We start from the raw sequence: 22948 nt of genomic DNA on the forward strand, positions 1-22948 counted from the left end.
TTACAATTGTTCATATGGAAAAATATATAAATACAAGAATAAATATTAATACAAGAATAAACTTTGTTTCATGTACTCACAAATGTAAACCTACTTTTGCCTATCTCTCTACTGGTCCCAAGATATAAACTAAACATGAAGGTAAACAGAATTGAAGTGAAAAACTAGAAGAAATCTGATAATTGAATCTTTGCTCCTCCAGGTCCCTTGACTGCCAGGCTGTGAAAGGAATTATCTAGGCTTGAAAAACTGGAGGCAAAAAGAGATCACAAAGGGTTAGAACTATTTTCATTTCAATGCCAACATTTAAATGATTAAGAGAATTTTGGGAAATTGGAGTAAAATTTTATATTGCTGGAAGAGAGATTATTTCATCTGCCCTATGATGCCTCCATCCTTAGCCAGTGCTAGGAGAAGACCCTCAGGCGGCAGAGGGAATTTTCTTGCAATAGCAGTAGCTAAAGTAATCTTTGGCCACGAGGGTGCACTGGCTCAGCAAAGCTAATATAGCTCCTGAGGGTCATTGGACCTTGACAGTTCCACCACCAATATCCGGCTGTCAACTGGGTATTATTTGTAATTCAGTTTTTTTCTTTCTTATAACCATTTAACAAAGGAATTATGCTCATTTTTCTTGGGGAAGAAACTAAAAGAAATAGCTGAACCTCAATAAGAATCCGTCATCACAGATTATTTTACCTTTGTCATTTTTCCCAATCTTTAAGAGCTGGATTGTTTTTCAGGTTCAATACTATTAAAATTCCAAAAGCCAGTTTCCTAGATGCTGCTTTTCAGATGGTTAAAATATAGACCATAGCTTTTCTGTCCCACTCTGTCTAAACTGTTTATTCAGTTCACTTATGTCAGAACTTCATTCAGAAAAATAAGTTTGGGAGGGTTTCTAGAAGACATTGTTGTTTCCAACCCTTGAAAGATCAGATAAATATTTTACTGTACTTTCAAAGCTCTTTTGTACTCAATATATTTATTTCTGATTCTATCCGTAAGCAAAGCTCATTGGATGCTATGTTTTTAATGCTGTGACAAAGGATCATTAAGAAGGGGAAATGGCACCATTACAAAAACTATGTCTGGTGCCCCATTGCTGCAAACTGAAACACTGATGATACAATCTGCAACAGCTCTCACTACCTCTTTGCCAGTCACTGAGAGGAGGTTTGAAATGGCCATCAGATCTACACCAATGTTGGCCACACTGTCATGTCACTCCCATCAAGATGCGTGAGAGTCAAAGTACATTTGGGAGACCCCAGATTCACAGGGCTGAATTTTGCACAGAAAGGTATTAATTCTCTCAATCTCTGTGATGGATTCTCTCTTCACAGAACAACACACTTCCTTCCCTTCCTCCGGGAGGTTAGTGGAGCAATAGTGAGGACCAAGCCCTGCTTCAGAGGACATGACTATTAAGAGGGATGTGTGGCTGAGACCCAAATTCATTCTGGGTACTAAGGTTAATATTCTTCTCATTCTTCCTTTTTTTGGATGTGCCTTTTCTTGCTGTGACAATGGTAACATCTACAGGACCAAGGCTAAGGTGTGGGGCTCAGGAAGAGCAACTATATTATTAACTGCTGGTCTTAGGCTTAAATGGAGCTTTGGGGCTAGGGGCATTTATATCTCCATGTGGACTAGCTCATCAGGGAACTGTAAGTATGGGGGGGAAAGACCTGTTCTAAGAAAGAGTGCTTTTGTGTGCTCATTAGGACTTGGTATCAAGGGCTCTGGATCACAGGCCTTTAAATACACCCAGGTGTATAAAACATAACCCCTAAAATAAGGAAATACAAATCTTATATTGCCAATTTCTGTACCTGTTCAACAATTTTAAAAGTATCTGCACTTGCCTGGCTGGCTTGGCTCAGCGATTGAGCATCGACCTATGATCCAGCAGGTCTCGGTTTGATTCCTGGTCAGGGCACATGCCCAGGTTGCGGGCTCGATCCCCAGTCAGGGGCGTGCAGGAGGCAGCCGATCAATGACTCATCATTGATGTTTCTCTCTCTCTCTCCCTCTCCCTTTCTCTCTCTGAAATCAATAAAGAAGTGTGTGTTTTTTAAAAAAAGTATCTGCCCTAGTTCTTCTACAGGTTTATATTTATCAGTGACATAAGCATAGCGCTGAAGGCCCTATATTCTAATGAAGACACCTAGAGTCCAGCTCCAAGCACACAGGAGCAACAAAGAAATTGGGGTGGCGATGAGGTTTTAGAAGGAACCACACGTGACAGGCTCAAAATGCCACAACAGGGTTAGCAGAAGGTAAGTTTGCCTGCGATGCATGCAAGTGAAATGATGACACCTAACAACTGAGTATGTGCCCCGACTGGTTCTGATGGACCTGAAATTTAAGACTTCATTTATGAATTTTACAAAGCTTGTTCCCAGGGTGGCATGCAGATGAAAGAGAAGGGCGCTCACGCTCCACAGTCTCCCACTGATCTAGGGTGGGAAAGCAAGCGGGTGGCTAGGAAATGAAGCACTAGGAAAGCAGCATCCACCTACCTGGGCGGCACAGCCTCGGGCAGGGCGTCCACTCGCTGAACGCAGTCACTGCACAGTCTTTTTTGCACGGGAGCAGGCACGGGCGCACCGTTTCAGGCCGGGTGGAATCTGGACATCTGTCAATGTGAACAGACCATATCAGTGCCTGCTGGGGAGAGCAGGGCTTTAATATAGAGCCGTAGGACTTCAGGACAGAGAACTCTGCGCTGTTGGTTTTTATAGACGGGGAAAGACAGACCCAGGGAGGTGGAGCTACACACCCTGCCGAGGGCTCTCAGCCAGACACAGAGCAGAGGACTCCAGCTGTCTAGGCCCAGACACCAAAATACTTTCCCCTAGACCAGGAAAAGAGCAACCCCCGAAACTAAAGACACATGTCAAGAAGGTGCCTCCCCATCAGCATCAATGCAAACAACATTTGATTTTTTTCAGAACGAGCATATGTTCTTTGAGAAGTGTTTTATTCCTGGTAATATATCAAATCACTGATGTCACCCACAAGGAAGGGGAGCATGCAAGGCAATCTATAGATAAACTGGGAAAGAAAAAAATCATTCAGGACCACTTGAATATATTATACACCTTTGATTATCAGCAGGATTTTACTATAGTTAAATCATTGTCAGATGTCTCTTTGGAACATGTAGATTGATGAGGTGGAGAAAGTGAGATATGACGGCCTGCAGGTAACATGAGGACCAAGGGGCATCAACAGGAGAAACACTTCAATTCTGTTATTTTCTTGATAATTCATTTAATGCTCATACTTTGGAGGGAAAGTAATACAAACAGTAGATGGACTCATATCATTTGGAAGAACTAGAGTCTCAGAATATGGCAAACTATTTTTGTGTGTTTTTTTTTTAATGACTACACAAGGCTAAAAACCACATTTATTATCTTCTAAAACAGTGATATGCCAAGAAGAAAAACAGAAAAGCATGCCCTAACATATATTTGCATTTTAAATTCTGTTTCCCATAAGTTTCTAATACAGCAAGGAGAAGCAGTGTGTATAAAGCCGAACAGTGTGAGTGTGGTATTAGATGCCCAGTGCTGAGTTGTGCTCTGCCTACATTCTTTCATTTATTCCTGATGACACAGTGAAAGGCATTATAATCTTATTTTCAGATGATAAAACCGAGGTGCTAAAATGATTAGAAATGGGCCCAAAGCCACACGGGGACAGAGCACTTCAGAAAAATTATAGAGACAGCACCAGGTCTAGCAAGTTCAAACAGATAATTAAAAACCTTTCAGTAGGAGAGAACAGAAAATGTAGCAGATAAAATTAACTAGAAAATAATGGATTGAAAAAAACAAAGAGCTAATGAGAGCATGATGATTCAGATAAAAAGTCCACCAATTATATCACAAAATTATCACCATGCAAACACAGAGATTGTCCAAATTTCAAACACTAAGAAAGGGAAGGGAAGAGAGGATAATGGTTGGGGAGAAGGGGAAGAAAAATAGGTCATCTAGAAAGGGAGAAGACTCTGAGTGGTATTAGGCATCACTTTACAGTTATAAAAATAAAAACATTTTCTTAATTTTAAATCTTTAGAAACAATACATAGACAAAGCATGGGAGACTGCATTTGGCTGTGGAACCGAATGTACATGATGTCATTCTTGCCCTCATAAGGCGAAGACACAGTGGGCAAAGGACGGGAGAGGGAAGGGAGAAAGGGGAAAGTGGGAGCTTGGGTGCCCTCACCTAACAAAGCAAGGGGTCAAAGAGCCAATCGACACATAAAAAATAACAAATAAAGTCAACAATATGGGGAGTCGGTGGAGGAATTAGTGTGAATGGGCTAGATTCATTGTTTTCATGAGAGGAATCAATGAATGGACACTTTAAATAGAGAAATTAATAGATATATAAATGATATGCGGAAAATATGTGATGTAGCATTAGAAGCTAAACCTCAGAAAGAAAGGGCAATTTTACACACACATGCACATACACATATATATATACACAGTTGGGCTGGCTAGTATTGACATAAAAATACAATGAATAGATAAGAAACTAATAAAGTGGTAGCCAGTAGCAGGGCAAGAGGCAAGGAAGGAGAACAGGAGTGTGTTAAGCTTCTTGTTGTTATTATTATATGTCTCCTTGTACAGTGGTCCCTTGGTTTTTTAATGTAATCCAGTCTGGAAGATGGTTCAAGTTCTGAAACGTTCGAAAACCGAGGGACCAACAGCTGACAACGAGGCCTCAGGATCTTGCCCTCAGCGGAAGCCGCGTGACATGTTCGACTTCCAAGGCGTGTTCGAAAACCGAGGCATTTCCTTCTGGGTTTACGGCGTTTGTAACCTGAAATTGCTTGTCAATGGAGACGTTCAAAAACCGAGGTACCACTGTATATTGTTAAGATGTGTGAACCGAGTGAAGGCTTACTAGTCAAAATAAAGAGAGAAGGGGGAAGAAAACAATAGCAACTAGTAAGAAATGGTTGTATTAGGGATGTGGGGTATTAAGTGGCGGAGATAGTTGGGGACCAGTTGCTTTCCATCATCAGTTCTTTCCATTGTCAGCAAATAAAATATATTATTTTAGTTCTACTATGGAGCATATCATACTTTGATGAAAATGAAAACATATATACTCACAGGAGAAGAATCGTTCAATTAATTATTAATGGCATTATTATTAATCATGCTTAACACAAACATAAACCTGTCTATCAAATAATTCAATTCATATAACAATATAAACAAATAGACAAACATATAACAATAGAAACAAAAAAAGACTGTTCTTGAAGTGTCTTTATGAGAACATAGTGTTATTTAAACAAGCTACTCTGGTAAGGAAACTTTATGTCATACTTTAGTAGAGAAAGCAAAAAACACTAAAATCATTCCCAAGTCATTTGTTCACACTCTGAAATACACTAAAATTAAGTTGAGCCGCTATCTATTCTAACTCCCCTCCAGCCTCTCCTATGGCTGGAAGTGGTAGTGTAACCTGAGAAAAGCCAACTTCCAGCGTGCCCTGTGGGGCAGGAGGGGGGCCCGCACCGACGCAGTGCACACTCACTCACACCCCCCCGAAGAGCTCAGGAAAGCTTGTGGCGCCAGCTGTAGCCTGGCTGGAGAGGGTGGCTTCCACTGCAGGGCCTCGCTCACTTCAGGTTGCAATGGGTGTTAATCTCCCTAGGGCACTGATATACCCACTTTCTTTACACTTTGTTAGCATCGCTCACAATAAATTCGCACTGAGCCTGACTTCAGCTCTCCACAATGTGGCCACCTTTCTCTCTGTGTTCTTCCACTAAGTCCCTAAGAGGGAAATGGCATCATCTCCTCAATGGCAAAGGTCAAGCTCAGGTTATGTGGCTTTTATGGAGGCCGTGAACTCAGGCCTTTCCAGGAATGTGATCCCTGGTCTAATAGGAGCCAACTATTCCTCTGTCAGCGAAACTGTCTTCTTGCTCATTTCTTCTGCCAAAATGTTGGCCTTTTCTTCAGGTATTTACTTCCTCTTCGTTTCAATTTACACATTGTCTACTGTTTCAAGGATCGTCACATTTCCAGTTTTCATGAATTTCTTCGTAGTCTTTAAAAATATTCTCTTTGAGGCCCTGGCTGCATAGCTCAGTTGATTAGAGCAGCGTCCTGATACAGGAGGGCCAGGGCACATTCAAGAGGCAACCAATGAGCACATAAACAGGTGGAACAGCAAAGTGATGCCCCCCCCTTTCTCTCTCTCTCTAAGGTTTTATTTTCTGTATTGTTGTATTGCCACTGACTGAAAAATGGCCTTTGACAAGTTTCATGCTGCTCATTTGTTGCATGTGTACAAATGTGCACACATGTGCATGCAAAATACATACACTAACTTTGAATGTTTTGATGACAGAATCACATCTTATGTCATATCTTAAAAAAACAGATTCTAATGCAAGGCAAATATTAGTAACAGTAAGTGAATGATTGAATTGTATTCTATTCTATTGGAGCCTAAAGACAAATAAATCCCTGGGAATATTAGATAAATGTATCCAGCCATTTGCAAAACAAAATTGAAGCCTTAAAATTCAAGGGAACATGGATTCACTTTTTAGTTAGTAAACTAAGTATGACCCTTGGCTTTTGTCCTAATTTATACTTCCAGCTTTCCTGTTATATGCTGATCCTGGATTGGCTATGCTCTTGGTAAAAGGGGGAAGGCATTTCATTAGGACATGTATTTTCCTGGACTTGCACTGGAATATTCCATGACTGTCTCTTGGTCACCCTGTAGGCTAAATTTCCTTATAAGCACTGTGCTGAAATGCATTAAATTGAGCTACAAAGCCCTGTCACTTTTCCGTTTGTTGCCATAACTAAGATGCAGGCACACCTGCTCCATCTTCTTGAGCAGTTCTCCGACCCCAGAACTGAAATTCCAGCTCACTCAGTGAAGGGGGCAAACCTGACAACTTTTAATCATTAAATGCTTAACTGGAGCTTTACATTCCTATATCTCACAAAATGCCAGGTGTTTTTACGTTAAAGGCAGAAAGTGACATAGCAGGACCTTTGGAAGTCTTTGAGTCATGCCTTTTTAATCTTTATTATTATTTTTCTACATTGCAGCTGGAAAAAAGCACTGAATCACAAAACCAACCAAACAAAACCCCAGAAATACACCAACAAGCTCTCACTTCTGTTTCGGTTGTGCCCGAGCTAGTTCTCATTTTCTGATATGATCAGTTCTATTACTCATACAATGGTTACATTCTCACCTACACAACTGCGTGGAAACCAAAACACCAACCCAGGGAAGCAAGAACCTGCAAGGAGCTCTGTGCATCCTAGTGCAGTGAGTTCAGAGATAAAATACATTATGTCAGCCCATCTAGTCCATGGAGATGAGCTTCTTTCCTCCCACCTAACGGCCATTGAAGAATTTTAATTATCTTTTTAAAGATACTTTCTTCTCCTTTACTATTTCTCTTGCCCCACCCCCACCTCAAGGATTTCACAAATGGCAGGAGATCTTTTTCCACTGCAGTGGCTTTTTCCACATGAAAAAAACACACCAAAATATGTATTTTTTGTAAGAGCAGAGAAAATAACATTTTCTACTGTTGATAATCTCGGTATCTCACAATACATTTCACTGGACAGTAGTTATTATTTTCTTTGCTCAATTAATCTCATTAACCTCAAGAATTTTAATTAACTTTACTAAAGTCAATCAGGCTCCTTATGCTTAGCAAGATTGTTTGGAGACGTACAGTAAGAATTACAGTTAGGTTAAGTCTCCAGCCTCATTAACAGTGCAAAAGTAATTAGTAATACCTGTGTGTGTGTGTGTGTGTGTGTGTGTCTGTGTGTGTGTCTGTGTGTGTGTGTAGGGAAAACATCTGTGCAATTCGCTTTTCTATGTTGGTAAACTGAACAAAACTGGAGGTTATTCACTGTAATAATAATAGTTTGGTTTCACTTATGTAAATTTTTAAAGAAATGTATATTCATTTGTGAATTATGCTTTAAACTATAAACTTTTGGTCCTGTCGTTTTTTCGGGGGGCATAAAATATCATTAAGTTAAAAGTTGAGTATCCTGATATGTTCAGACTTTAATATAAAGCTGACATTCAAAGTAATTATGAGGAAAAAAGGAAATAGAGGACCATTTGAATCTGACTTTTCATGTCCAAATAGCCTTGAAAATGTAATGATAATTTATTTGGTAGATGTCAGTGTCAATTCCAATGCTTCTTTGCTAAGAAATAAACAAATCGTGTTCCCATCAAGGGGACTTCCTGTGTGATTCAGAACTAAGCAAAGTTTTTCAAAGGTAGAAGGTCAGACTTCAAGTTTGCTACATTTTCTCATCACTATAAAGAATATAGTTGCATATCACATAAGACTTATTCCTATACCTACGACCTACTTATTTGCATTTGTATATTAAAGCTAATATTTCAGGCATCTTTTTTTAAGCAGTTGAACATTTACATCATAAAAATAGCATTATCAAGGTTGTAATCCTTTCCATGATAAAAGGAGTTCTCTTACATAACACCTTTTAAACCATTTAGGATTTTACCATAACCTCAGTAATTAGATAATCACCTAAACTAGGTGATATACAAGCATTCTTGTCCATGTTTAGCTAAAACTCCCATTGATTCAGTCAGTCCTTATGGTGTTATGAATACCAGGGAAGTTAAAACACACAACTGACATAATTTGATGTTTCAAAAACATCACAAGCAATGTAGTATTGGATGCTAAACAGAAACAACATTTATGAGTTATTAAGAGCAGAAGGTCATATGTATGGTAGGTAAAATCTATTTTCGAAGCAAAGAATAAACATCGTCTACTCTCAGTTTCCTGCAATTCATATTCAATCCTTGGCAAACCCTGTTACTTTCCTACACATAGGTCAAGTTAATTCACAAATTCTAAAATGCTTATGGAACACTAAATGCACGCCAGGCACTGTGATAAAGTCTGGGATTCTGACCATGGAGAACATCCAACCCCAGCACTTTGGATGCCACAATTAGGAGGGAAGAGAAATGAGATCTTCTTGACCGTGCTTCACTTCACGTCATAGTTATCCTCACATTTGCAGAGCCAGCTGCTCACCTGATGCTCCAAGACCAGCAGCATCTGGCCAGTCTGCACGATTTGACATTCCTTACACACAGTGAATGTGGTTTCCATGGCAGTGTGGATAAGGCCCAGAGCCTGTAATCATGGTGCCCCTAGATGAAATTAATCAGGTGTCTGAGTTGCCCATGGCAGCAACACAAACTGGACTGAATTAGGCAGAAGAGCAAATGTATTTGCCTTGGTTGCCAGGAAAGGCAGGGGTATAATTAAGGAGGATGGGGCCAGGGCTCGATGCTGCCAGGATTTTTCTGCTTCTCTGAGCATCAGCTTCATTCATCCCTCCTGCTTTTTCCACCAGGCCTAACCATGGCTATGGAAACTCTCAGTTCATATGCTTAAGGCATCAGGAATAGAAAAAGAGAGGGTTTGCCCGGCCGGGCATGGTTGAGCATTGACCGAGGATCCAGGAGATTGCAGTTCGATTCCCGGTCAGGGCACATGCCTGGGTTGTGGGCTCGATCCCCAGTTGGGGGCGTGCAGGAGGCAGCTGATCAATGACTCTCTCTCATCATTGATGTTTCTGTCTCTCCCTCTCCCTTCCTCTCTCTGAAATCAATAAAGATATATTAAAAGAAAAAGAAAAAGAAAGAAAAAGAAAAAGAAAAAGAAAAAGAAAAAGAAAAAGAAAAAGAAAAAGAAAAAGAAAGAGGGTTTCATTTTCCCATTTTGAAAATTCCTGGGGAACACCTCTAAGTTGCCTAGTTAGCACCAGCCCATCCTGCTGACCCACCACTCCTGTGGCTCCGTGGGGTCTTTCACCACAAATCAGGGACTAGTTCAAACATGGCCCCTTGGACACCTCTGCAGGTAGCCCAGTTACCCAGTCCTGGAGCCTGCACAGGCCTTGCATTTTCTTCTCGACAAGCCTTCCCACATGGACTTGAGGAAGAGTTATGTCTCCTTATCTGGTCTAGAGAAGAAACTCCCAGAGCTGAGCTCTCTACTCAATTACTCTTTTTCCTCCGTTATTTGCAATTATTCATGACCCTTTTTAATATCTGTATCCTAGTCTCCATGCCTCAAATCTCCTATTGCTTTTTTAAAACTTTACATCTTCATGTGCAAAGCATGGTATCCATGAGATTGTGAATCTACACAAGGACATGAATTAGTCAATTTAAAATGGCTACATGGATTTATTGCTCACTGCAGAGAAAATCAATGGGACCTAAAGAAGAACATAACACAAACCTATATTTTCAAAGTTCATAAACCACCCTCATGTGGACCTACTCTTTATGTAAGAAAGGATCAGAAATACTGAGATCAGCTCAAGAAAACTGGATTATTCAAACAGATTCCATATTTGTGGGGCTTATGTACTGTTATTCATTAACTAATGCACATTATAACTTAGTAAAGTGTCAACCTTTGTTAAGACATACTTTTTTTAACTTTTAAGAGTGAGACAAAACAAAGCAAATATATATTACTTTAGCACAGACTGAGACATATTCAGCGCTTGAAAAATGCTTTTGACTAAAAATACTCCAATATGCAAAAATCCTCTGCACTTTCACTAAATTATTGATAGTACCTTTTGGTCATCACTTGTCCCACATGACTCTTGACACAAAAGGCCTTCCGTGTCTGAATGCCCACACCACACGTAGCTTCTCCATCCCATCCAATGGTTGCATTAAGGGCAGTAACCGATGTGTCTTCAGAACAGGGGCCCCAAGGCAACGTCTCCCAATAGAGCTGCATACAGGAATGGTCATTGCATGAGCGATATTCTTGGAGGGCCTGAGAAGGGGGGCATGGTTTTCCACCTGCAAAAATCAAAATATAAAAGAATACATAGCTGTTGTTCTTTTTATTAACACGTTGATGTTGTTATTGCTGTTCTTATATTTGTTGTTTTGTTATTTTATGGCCTAGAAAAACAGCCTTTTGACACAGCTTTCCAAAGGCCTGAGCCACTGCACCCTTCTCCTCACCTTTGTCCTGAAGAACAATCTGAAGACAATACGTCACCCCATTCTCTAAATAACAGGGAGCAGGACCTGTCAATTATATTTTAAAAACTAACTGATTCTACTGCCCACCCCTGAGTCATGTATCTCAGAGACAAACTCCAAAGAAATCTGTTTTTATTTTATTACTATGCCTACATAGGTTAGTCAGTTAGATAAAATAACCCATGACCTTGAGCTGCTATTAGATCAAACACACACACACACACACACACGCACACACACACACATTCTCTCTCTCTCTCTGCCTATATATGGTCTCTCTTTGCTAAGAGAGCATTATTTTTATCTCAGTACCATTTTAAGACACCCATTCTCCATCATGCAGCGCATTTTACTACAATTTGAGAAATCCAGAAGTCTTTCTTGTTTGGCAAGAGGAAGCCCATCCTGGACCTCTGAAATCATACTTGACAATGTGTTATCTGCGGGCTGGGAGACCAGGCAGATGTGGATCCTTACACTCTGGGTGAGTCAGACGATCAAATTTCAGTGCTGCCTTTCCTTTCACATGTTTATACCCAGGTAAAAACTGCTATTTATCTAATGCATTACTTTTTCTTCTGTTTTCCACGCTATAATGTTTTATTCAGTGGGCCAAATGCTCAAGAAGATTTGTGACTTTGGTATTATTCTTATTTCCCCCCATTAAATACTACGGGCTTTCCCCCCTCTTTCCAAAATTATGAAAGACGAGAAGGGGACGCAACGGCATCTTAAGAACCTGAGTCTTCGTTCCTCTTGACCCTGGCCCCCTTCCTCAGTCACAGACCCGGGCCTTGCTGGGAAGGAGCCCTCGCAGCCTGCGGCCACCCGGCCTTGCTGCTGCACCGGAGCTGCGGGCAGGCAGAGCCAAGGGGCGCTCAGAGGATGACGCATGTTGTCTGGAAGCAGAGACATCGCTATCAGGGACAGCAACAGCTGCTCCTCTCACTTTTTCTGATGCCCCGTGTACATCCCCATCGCACGTTAGCTTCCCCAAAGCCATTTTTACAGCCTTCATCCTTTCGCTCTCACTGCACGCCAGCGGGACAGAGCAGAAAGCAGGGCGCAGGGCTCAGCTGGCCGACGAGAACGGCCGTTTCCAGTTAAGAAGCCGTGTCTCTTGGTTCTTAATTTGGAGCCCTTCTTACCAGCTATATTCCAGTTATGTTCCAAAGCACATAAGCTAGCGGAAGCTGGATGTGTATCAAGAAAACATCGTTTTCTTCCCTAAAAATGTATAATAAAACAATAACATAGGATGGACTAAAACAATTCATGCAAATACTGGCACCCAGCACAGGTGAACTTGAGGGTTAAAGAGAACAGGCGCACAGTGAAAGAAACAGTGTTCATTTGGACTCAAGGAATATAGATGTTACCTAGATGCGGCTATTTCCACAATGCGACCTTCACAGTTACCTATCGGAAAACAGTAATTGCGCAATGGACTCCGTTGAAATATTTATTATTACTCACCTTCTCCAGCCAATGCCAGGATAGTCCTTGACCTGGTCTGTTTCCCATCAGAGTTTTTATATGAACAAGACTGGGAGCAGGGTGACCACCCTGTCCACTCGCTCACCACGCAATCCATCCTGCAGGGAATTTCACAAGCCATCCGTTCAGGAGGAGGAGACGCTGGGCAGAGGTGCCCTGATACGTCTTCCCCTGTAATCAACCAGAACAAGGCAGAAGCTGGTCAATGCACAACCGAGGCCACTCCAAGCAACATTTAGGATCATTGCTTCCTCTATTACTTCAGTTTAGCTTAGAAGACTTCACCTTGTGTCTAAACCAATAAAGTGCAAAAAATGATGGTTTCTCCAGCCATTCATAATATTTGTGTCAAGGAAAACTGCCAGGAGATCACTTGGCATGTAGAAAGGTAGATACACAGCAAAGCTGGCAGTTGTCATCCTTCACAGGGACAAAATGGGCTTCTTCCAGCAATAATGTAGCCATGGATGGCTGGAGACAGACATGATTGATGCATTATTGACAACCATATGTAACAAGTATATGTTTTTTAGCAAAACGGGGGCGTGTAGGCCTGAAAAAGCATAATTTATGTTGAGCATTCTATTCTACCCTATAAAATAGAATTTTACCAACCTAATTTTCTGGTGTGTGCTTTTGCCTCCAAACATGTAACCTTAAGCAAGATTACCACACCATTATTCTTTTATCCTGTTTGTGCATAGTGGCAAATAATCCAAAACTAAAATGGAAATGGATCTGTGGCTAAATTATATAACTTGCTGAGACAAAAGTTGAAAGCCGCTCCAAAATTCTTCCAAATGCATTTACTATTCCTCCTTTGAATGAGCTAATAAGTTACTTAAATGTATGTATACTTATAACATATATTTATACATACTTGTGATATAAATATATATTTACAATTAACAGAAAACATGAACAACAGTGATACCATTTATAGTTTGAAGTAACAATATGAAATATGGAGTGGCAACTATAGGAGAAAGGCTGTTTTGTCTGTGTGACTTTGTGCTATGGAATGCTCTTGTCATAATCTGACATAAAAAATAACTGCAAAGGTTATTAATATTTATAAAGTGTCTCCTTTGTGCCAGGCATTGTCCTAGTAGAAAACTCTTAGAGGCAGGTGTGACCCATCTCATTTTATAGAGGAGTTGTCATTGGCTCCAGAAAGAAAACTTGGTCAGGATCGCACAGGCCTCAGTGAGGAATCAATTTAAAACTTTCTGACTCCAGAAGTTCTGCTTTTCCCATTAACCATGCTGTGTCCAATTCCAAGGAGACGGATATTCCTTTTCTGAGGAAGTAAATAGAACGACCTGACAGTAAGCAAGACTGCCTGGAGGAGATTGTGCACTGCTAATATCTGCATTCATATTTGTAAGTGAGGCCAGGCTCATTGCCCTTGAGGTACAAATAAAACTTCTCAAGCATATTATGAGAAGTAATAGAGATTCTAGCAGATAAGCTGAAAGACCAGTTCCAATCATTCTCTTTTTAGTCTCGATCTAGAGTAAATGAGTCTACACTGTATGTTATGTGTGTGCGTGCGCGCGCGCGCACACACACACACACACACACACACAAACGGGTAGTGCTTTTAAAAGTACAGAAGGAGGCAGGCCAAACAAAATGCCCAAATTTTACCTAATCAAAATTCAATTTCCACATTTATGAATATTATTAGCATCATTTGTATACAAAACAGTTTAAAGCAGTGTCTTGCAAAGAACATTTTGAGGAATAAAATATAAAAAAGGGGGAGGGCTGAGAGGTACTGGGTTAAATTAGTAAAATGGTCTTATTACTGAAGAATTCCTCAGAGTTTTTAAAATGCCAAGGTATAGTGTAAAATTCCTAGGGTAGAAATGGTATGTAGTGTTTTTCAACCTTACTTGACCAGTAGTCATCCCTTTTTAAGGGGCGCTTGTCTCAGAAAATGGTATATTTATGAAAATGTTTTGAGAAAACTTTGCTCTCAAGAGTTATACAATTATCAACTATTTTATGAGCACATAGTGTGTCCATGGTATATTATAGTATGTAAATAGGTGAAAATAACTATTATTTACCCCATTAGACCTCATAGTTAATAACAGAAACTGGCTATAAACACATGAGAAAAAAAATCTCCAAAAGTAAATGCCAAGCCCTGGACTGTGTGGTTCAGTTGGTTGGGCATTGCCCCGTGTACCAAAAGGTTGCTGGTTTGATTCTGGGCAGGGCATATGCCCAGGTTGGGGGCTCAACCCTAGTAGGGGGCATCCAGGAGGCAGCTAATCAATGTATGGTTCTCACATGGATGCTTTTCTCTCTCTCCCTTTAATTAAAAAAAATCTTAATTTAAAGATCTTTTAAAATTTTAATTGAAACATCTTTAAAAAATGTAGACGCCAAGCTGCAAATGTGTGTTTTGAACAGGAAATACTACAGCAGTTCAGGGAAGACAAGGACCTGTGGGGGTTTAGCATGACAGCCAAGGACTTTCAACAGGGAGAAAGAGAAAGGCTGAGGATTGGCGGCAATGAGGGTGAGCATTTCAGGCATCAAAGTGTCAACAAAGGTATAATGGTAGAAAAATACAAGGGATTTGGAAGACGGTTAATACTGAAGCCACATGAGGAAAAGGGAATGCCTGTGGTGCAAGAGTTATTGGACATCAAATTCTGAATGACTTAGACTGACACACAAGTTGTCATATATTTCTCCCTTCCTCTAGTTCCCAGTTGCTTAGGTTTCCCATTACCCAAATTTAACATTCTCCCTAGTCACCATCCAGCACTCTTAGGATTTACTTTGGGTGCCTGAATGCTTTTTAAAGCCTAAGCTCTCAGATAAACTGGTTCACACATTTCCTTAGTACAGTTCAATGTCAACACTCCACCAACATTTTGATAGCTTGTCTATACAGGCTAATTTAGAAATAAGAGCAAAGAGTAGAGCCTTTCTCTCAGGGAGCCAAACTAATAGTCATAAGCACACTCTGAAATACGTGTGAGCTGTTCTATATAAAATCTTATCAAAAAAAGAACAACAGCTGCACAATGGGATCCTAGTCACAAAGTGTCCTAATCTGGCACAGTTAAGCATCTGGATGTGAATTTTAGCACCACTTATCCTCTTGAATATATCAGTTAACATCTTTGAACTTCAGTTATCTCATCTATGATAATAAAATAATAATGTTTATATCTTTCAGGGATATTCTAAGGATTAGAAATCATTTATGCAACATACATAGCAAGGTGTCCAAACACATAGAGGACTTTGAATATATAGGAAAACCTTTAAAAATATCCTTTGCAAAGATATATAGCACAAAAACCCAATGGCCTTTATCATCTGAAAAATCTAGCCATTTATGCCATAGCCCCAGAAAGCCCTTGCTTTACCATTTGTATATATGTATAAATAACTACCAGGAGCTTCACAGGCTGGTTCACACACAATATAAACACTATTTATAATTTTCCATATCATTTTATTTATATGGTCAGCTAATCTGAATGACTGAAGAGCCAAAAGTAAAGCACTTGTGCCTGCATCACCTCACCTGCTAGCCTACAATGCTGTGATCATCTGCCCATGTCACAGAGAGAACCCATCTCTAAAGAGGAGCATTAATTCCCTCCTGTCTTCGTTTTCTTGGGCGGATCAATGAAACCAACTGAAATCTCAGACAAGCATGGAAAACAAAGCAGCACATGGCACAGAAACATAGCCATTAAAAGTCATTTTCACCAGCTCTGATAATCTACTATCATAATAAAATAGGATATACTTAAGAGGGAAATTGAGTTCATCTTTCATCAGCCTCCCTGAGATCAATAATGACAAACTGCATTCTCTCCTCGTGGAGTAGACTTATTTAAATCATTTGTGATTCTGAGAACATGGGATATGGTGCTGCTTCAACCTTGTCACTCAGTATTTTTTTTTAAAATAATTTAACATGGGGAAATTCACATTACACAAAATGAGCCATTTGAAAGTAAACACTTCAGTGGCATTTAGTAAATTACAATATTGTGCAGCCACCACTTCTATATAGTTTTGAAACATTTTCATTGCTCTAAAGTAAAACCCTTTACCCGTTAAGCACTTTCTCCCCATTACCCATTCCCCTCAGTCCTTGGCAGCCACCAATTTATGTTCTGTCTCTATGGATTAAATTATTCTGAATATTCCATGTCAATGGAATCATAGAATATGTCATATTTTTTGCTGCCTTTCTTCACCTAACATAATATTTTAGAGATTCATCTATGCTATAGCATATATCACTACTCCATTTTATGATAAAAAATATTCTATTATATGTCTATACTACACTTTTTAAAAATTTGTCTTTATTGTTGAAAGTATTACAGAAGTCCCCCACTTTCCCCCATTGACTCCCTCCACTCCACACTCACCCACCACCCCCAGGCCTTTATCCAGTCATCTGCTGATGGACATATTTTAGCTACTGTGACCAGTGCTGCCCTGAACACGTTTATATGTGTACATGTTTGAGTACCTGTTTTCAACTCTTTTCAGTATATATCTAAGAGTGAAATTCTGTGGTCTTATTCAACACTAGTTGTGTGTGTGTGTGTGTGTGTGTGTGTGTACGTGATTCTGGGAACTGTGGCATAATGGATGGGTGACTAGGTCTTGGCCATACTTTATACTCCTGTTCTCATGCCTGACAATTCCTGGATAAAAGCAAAAGTACTGAGATGAGAGAAATATTTTTGAACATAGCAATATACTCAAGGTTCCCTAATGTTCCCCCCAGTTCAAATGTATATATTACTTTACATAGAAATACCTCAGGGCAAACATTTTATGGCTAATGGTCAAGTATCCTGTAAACTTAATACTAACACAGCTATCACGGTTTGTGCTTTGGACATCAAGCTAATGTTTAAACCACACGTATTCTTTCTACTTCATTCTGCGGCATTGGCTGTTTTGTGACTTCTGAGGAACTACAATTTAATATTATGAACTACTATCTATCTTTTATAACAGTAGGAAAAAAAACTATAATTCTTAGCTTTCTGACCTAGACTATAGGTATCCAGAAAGAAAAAAAAAAAAGAGAAAAGATATACACAAAAGAGAAAAAAAGAGAAACCCAGATATCCACAAATCTACAGCGTGATTTGAAAAGTACACCAACATTTTGTCATTATGAAAACTTCAAATTACCATATTCTTCTAAAAATAATGCATTCTTGGTATTTTATGGATATTTCCTCTCGTATACTATTACACTATCTATGGAAAATAGTAAAAGTATTGAAAATACTCTGCCTGTCATAAAATTTTATGTCCTATTTAAATCTCAGAGAAGAAAGGCAATAAACATTGATTAAATGCTTGCCGACAGCTGAGTAAGATGTCAACAGACAGCACATAGCAAATTCACTGGATTCATATGTACTTAGTTCCATTTAAAATTTTAAATGTTATCTCCTTACAGGCAAGTAGTCCATGGCCACTTCTGTGCTGAGAACCTAATCAGCTAAGGAAATGTTTAGATTGCAAACCAATAAAATATGAAACAGAGCTAAAGGCTAAACAGAAGCTAGCTCTGTGCAGCAACACAATGCCAGCACTGCAGTGAATATCTCCGCTTGCTAATTTCCCAGTCTGAAGCCTGTTTGTCTCTGCACTTTACACGTACAAGAAGACAACAACACCTGATGTTAAGAATTATCATATTCAGCCCGGCCAGGCGTGGCTCAGCGGTTGAGCATCGAACTAGGATCCAGGCGATCAGGGTTTGATTCCCGGTCAGAGCACATGCCTGGGTTGCGGGCTCGATCAATGACTCTCTCATCATTGATGTTTCTGTCTCTCTCTCTCCCTCTCCCTTCCTCTCTCTGAAATCAATAAAGATATATTTAAAAAAAAATTTATCACATTCATAATAATAAAAAACCACCCGCCCTACGCTAACATCAACAGCCGATATTTGGGTAGGAGTGGGCTACACGCTGTGCTGGCCACAGGCCATGTAGTGGCTTAATGAAATCTGTATGACCATTATTAGTTTACCTGAAGCAGAGAGGCTAAAGGCCTTGCTCACAGTGAGGGAGCTGCCCGGCGCCTGAGCTGGACCCGGGCGCCGCCTGCACCATCGCAGGCCACGCTCCTCCCCTGGCCGCTGCACCGGCTCCCACCTCACAGGGCCATTCCCACGGCAGGGCCTTCAGCTGATGACGACCACGGGGAAGGGCCTCTCTCCAGCTCACTGTCAGCGTCTCGGCAAATGCAGTATTGGCAATGGTAAGCTGAAAGGAGTGGGAACCCTGATCATCTGGGAATGACATCAGGGGATGGGGCAACACAGGACAATGCCTTTCAAAACCAGAATAGATAAGCAGATGAGAAGAGCTCAGGATGGAGAGATGGAAGAGTAAGGCAGAACATATGACCAAATTAGGGACATTCTGCAGCAACAGAACAACATATGATAAGATAAACGACACAAACACAAGCAAAAAATGTAATAATCATGCAAGGATGATCACAAAGTGAAAAAAATCCTCTAATCACTGATTTTTAAAAAAAAGGAAACAATGTAAGAGCAAATACTAAAATGGACATAAGGGAAAACTCAAAACAAATGTTAAAAAGAAAATAATTGGCAGGAAATAACAGCTTAAACAAGAAATCAATCTTTCAAAGGTAAACATGTTCCCAGAGGCCAGAGTTTGCTGCAATTTTATCTGCAGGGCATGTGAGCTATTGGGTGAGAAGCCTGTGTGACTGAGTAGGTCTCTGGGGTCCCTCAGCACAAAACCAGAACAGCCAACACCTGTCACAGAGAATGCACCCAGCACAACATTACAATATCCGGGCCTGCCCCGAGCTAGATCCTGTTTCCAGGGGCAGTCAGTACTCCACGTCTCACACTGGGGCCTGCTGGGATTTCGGGGTCACCACCAGGTCATAAACAGGCCCGGGGGGAGCAGGCTGGGAGGCGCCTAAACACAGCAGATCACTGCGTCACTCTCGAAGCCCCTCCCTTTATGTTGGGATGCGGGGAACCCTGTGTGCACAGTTTTTCTCTTTAACCTATCTGAAATGTTTATAGTTTTCATTTCCTCGGCCCAACATTTCTTCTGCAGGACAAGAGGGGCAGGGAACCTAATCCCTGGACCTCTTCTCCATATCCACCCTGGGCACCACCTTTCCAATTCAGGAAACTGGACAAAGTAGGATCCTGGATTCTGCAAAAACTGCATCCCGAGTACTTTTCCTCCCATCTTGATATCTGAAGGGAGCTATTTAAAACTGACATAATGCTTTTCTCCCACAGGTCTGACTCTTGCATACGAAAGGCTGGTTTTTAGGATTATTCTCTCTAAACTAAGCTTCAAGAATCCACTTGTGAGCACTGACTTGCTCCATCTGTTTGCATTGGAGGAATAATGCAAACTCTTTTGGGCACAGTGGAAAACTCAGAGATCAACAGGAGGGCGGGGTCCTGTCCAAGAAGGCACAGAAGTGCACACTGGGGAAAAGCGCACACTGATACATCTCAAAACACGATCTGAAGACATGAAGACATCTTTTTAGTGCAGAAACGCTGTTTCTTCTGGGAATTTTATAGAGAGGCTGTACAATTTTAAAAAGCTGAATACAGAAGGACAATAATGGAATAAGTGACCTTTGTAGTACAGGACTTACTTCTTCAGGAAGTAAACAGTGCATTATAATGCACAGAATATTTGATGAGGAGTTGTAACATCTGGATTGTGTCCTGGCTTTAACACCTGCCAAGGTGTGCCCCTGCAAAGTGGCTAAGCTTCTTCAGGCTTCTGACGCCTGCGTCGGTGGGGGGAGGGGCACTGCTACCGTCCCTGATTATGTCACCAGGTCCGCTGATGAATCAAAGAGGCTAATGTAAAATAACACTGTGGAAATTGCAAAGCACCATTTATATATAATGTGGTTTTTTACTACTGGTGAAAATGGGCATAAAGGACATTACAAATAGAAAAATGATTTGTGTCAAAGATACTAGCTCTATTCACATCCCATTTGTGTTAACTAAAAAAATAGAAGAGGAACTGAAATGATTATAAAGGAAGAAATAATATTACTCATTTCATCTCTTTATCTACCTATCTCTATCTATATATATTTAGCTATCTGGCTATTTAGAAAAGGACTTGAACCAATGTGAATATGTAGTAGTTTATAAAGTACTTAAAGTTGTCGAGAAGTTGTAAAATATTTGAAAATCAATATTTTAAAGTTAAAATGGGAAAGTTGATAGAGTAAACTGATAGTACATGAGTGAAGACTGATCATTTCTCCCTGTAATTAACCTTCAGAAACATATTTTAGTGCCTGTAAATGGGAAATACATCTTCATTTAACTACCTCACTATAATTGTACAGTTAAGATGTTTTCAATTTCTCTGTGATAAATAATACTGCAAAGAACAATCTTGACCATATTGTTGATGGCTTTTTGAAGAACACATTTCCAGAAATGGAAAGACAATGTCAAGGGATTCATTAAAGTTCTTGCACAAAAAAATGTTGCCAATTGTTTTGTTTCATTACTTACATTTTTATTTTCATTATTTGGCATGTTTTTACATTTACATACAATAAAATTCCCTCTTTGTGTTGTATAGTTCTATGGGTTTTAGGAAATGCATGGAGTATTGTATCCACTACCAAAACTGTGAGACAGATCAGATCTGCCACCGTAACAATGTCCTTGTGCTGCCCCTTTGGAGTCAACCCTTTCCCCCGATCCTGATGCTCAGAAACCACTGATCTGTTCTCTGTCCCTACAATTTTCCTTTTTTCCCTCACAATGTCATAAAAATGGAAATATACAGATGTAGCCATTGGAGGAAAGTGTATTTGAGGTGCATCCACATTGCTGCCTGTATCGAGAATTCATTCTTTTTGTTGCTGAGTAGAATTCCATTGTGTGGATGTAGCACATTTTGTTTAGCCATTCCCCTGCTGAAGGACATTGAGATGTTGCCACATTTTCCTAATTATGAATAAAGGTTTTGTATGAATATACGTTTTCATTGATTTTGAGTACATATAATTAGAAGGGTTATTGTTGGGTCATACATAAGTGTAGACTTTATTAAAAAAACCCTGCTTCCACACTTGTCGGAATTACTATTATAAAAAAGACAACAAATAACAAGTGTTGGCCAAGATATGGAGAAGAGGGAACCCTTGTGCAATGTTGGTAGGATTGTCAGTTGGTAGAGCCACTGTGGAAGCTGTTCAAAAAATTAAAAATAGAACTGTCATACAACCCAACAATTCTACTTCTGGGTATTTATCCAAAGAAATCAAAACATTAATTTGAAAAGATATATACGCCCTTATGTTCATTGCAGCATTCTTTTCAATAGCCAAGATACTGAAGCAACCACTGTGTGTGTTTGTATGTGTACATACGTGATGGAATATTGCTTTGCCATAAAAAAGAATGAAATCTCGCCACCTGGGACAACATGGATGGATCTGGAAGATATTATGCTAAGTGAAATAAGTCAGACAAAGACAAATACCATATGATTTTATTTATATGTAGAATCTAATAAAACCCCAAAAAATACAAAACAAAACAGAAACAGACTCACAGACAGTGAACAAAATGATGGTTGCCAGTAGGGAGGACAGTGATGGCAGGGGCAAAACAGGTTTAGAGGATTAAAAGGTACAAACTTCCAGTTATAAAATAAGTAAGTCAAGGAGGTGTAATGTACAGCACAGGAAATACAGTCAATGATATTGTAAGAACTTTATATGGTGATAATTACATGACTTACTGTGATAATCACTTTGTAAGGTATATAAATGCCAAATTAATATGTTGTACACTGGAAACTAAAGTAATACTGTATGTCAATTATATTTCAATTAAATAAATAAATGTTTCCCATCATAAAAAAAACAAAAAAGAAACTACTAAACTATTCTCCAAAGAGTTCACTGTATCATTTTGCATTTCCTTTAACAACGTATGGGAGCTCTAGTTGCTTGCATCTCTATCTGCACTTAGTATGATCACTTTTTTGCTATTTTAAGTTTTATCATTCTTATAAGGGTATGGTGGTGTTACACTGTAATTTTCATTTGCATTTTCCTAAAGACTAAGGATGTTGAAAAAGCTTTTCAAGTGCTTATCTGCCGTCTCTGTATTGTCATTGGGGAAATGTATTTTCAAAGTTGGACTAATGTTTAATTGGGTTGTGTTACAGACTGAATGTTTATGACGCTCCAAAATTCATATACAAAATCCTAAGTCCCAATGTGACAGTGTTTGGAGGTAGGGCCTAAGGGAGGT

General features: G+C 39.8%; 1 protein-coding gene across 1 annotated transcript in view; it reads right to left on the reverse strand.

Annotated features, from left to right (window-relative positions):
* The window catches only part of THSD7B (thrombospondin type 1 domain containing 7B), a gene marked incomplete at its 5' end in the record, with an annotated part of 630914 nt that overhangs the window by 327539 nt on the left and 280427 nt on the right, over positions 1-22948 (reverse strand). Inside the window, 3 exons of the mRNA XM_081142191.1 lie at positions 2526-2641; positions 10692-10926; positions 12592-12783. Coding sequence (XP_080998317.1) covers positions 2526-2641; positions 10692-10926; positions 12592-12783 — 543 coding nt within the window. The remainder of the gene's footprint in view (positions 1-2525; positions 2642-10691; positions 10927-12591; positions 12784-22948) is intronic.

Source organism: Miniopterus schreibersii (genome assembly GCF_964146895.1).
Source record: "Miniopterus schreibersii genome assembly, chromosome: 7".
In the NCBI taxonomy this organism is placed as follows: Eukaryota; Metazoa; Chordata; class Mammalia; order Chiroptera; family Miniopteridae; genus Miniopterus; species Miniopterus schreibersii.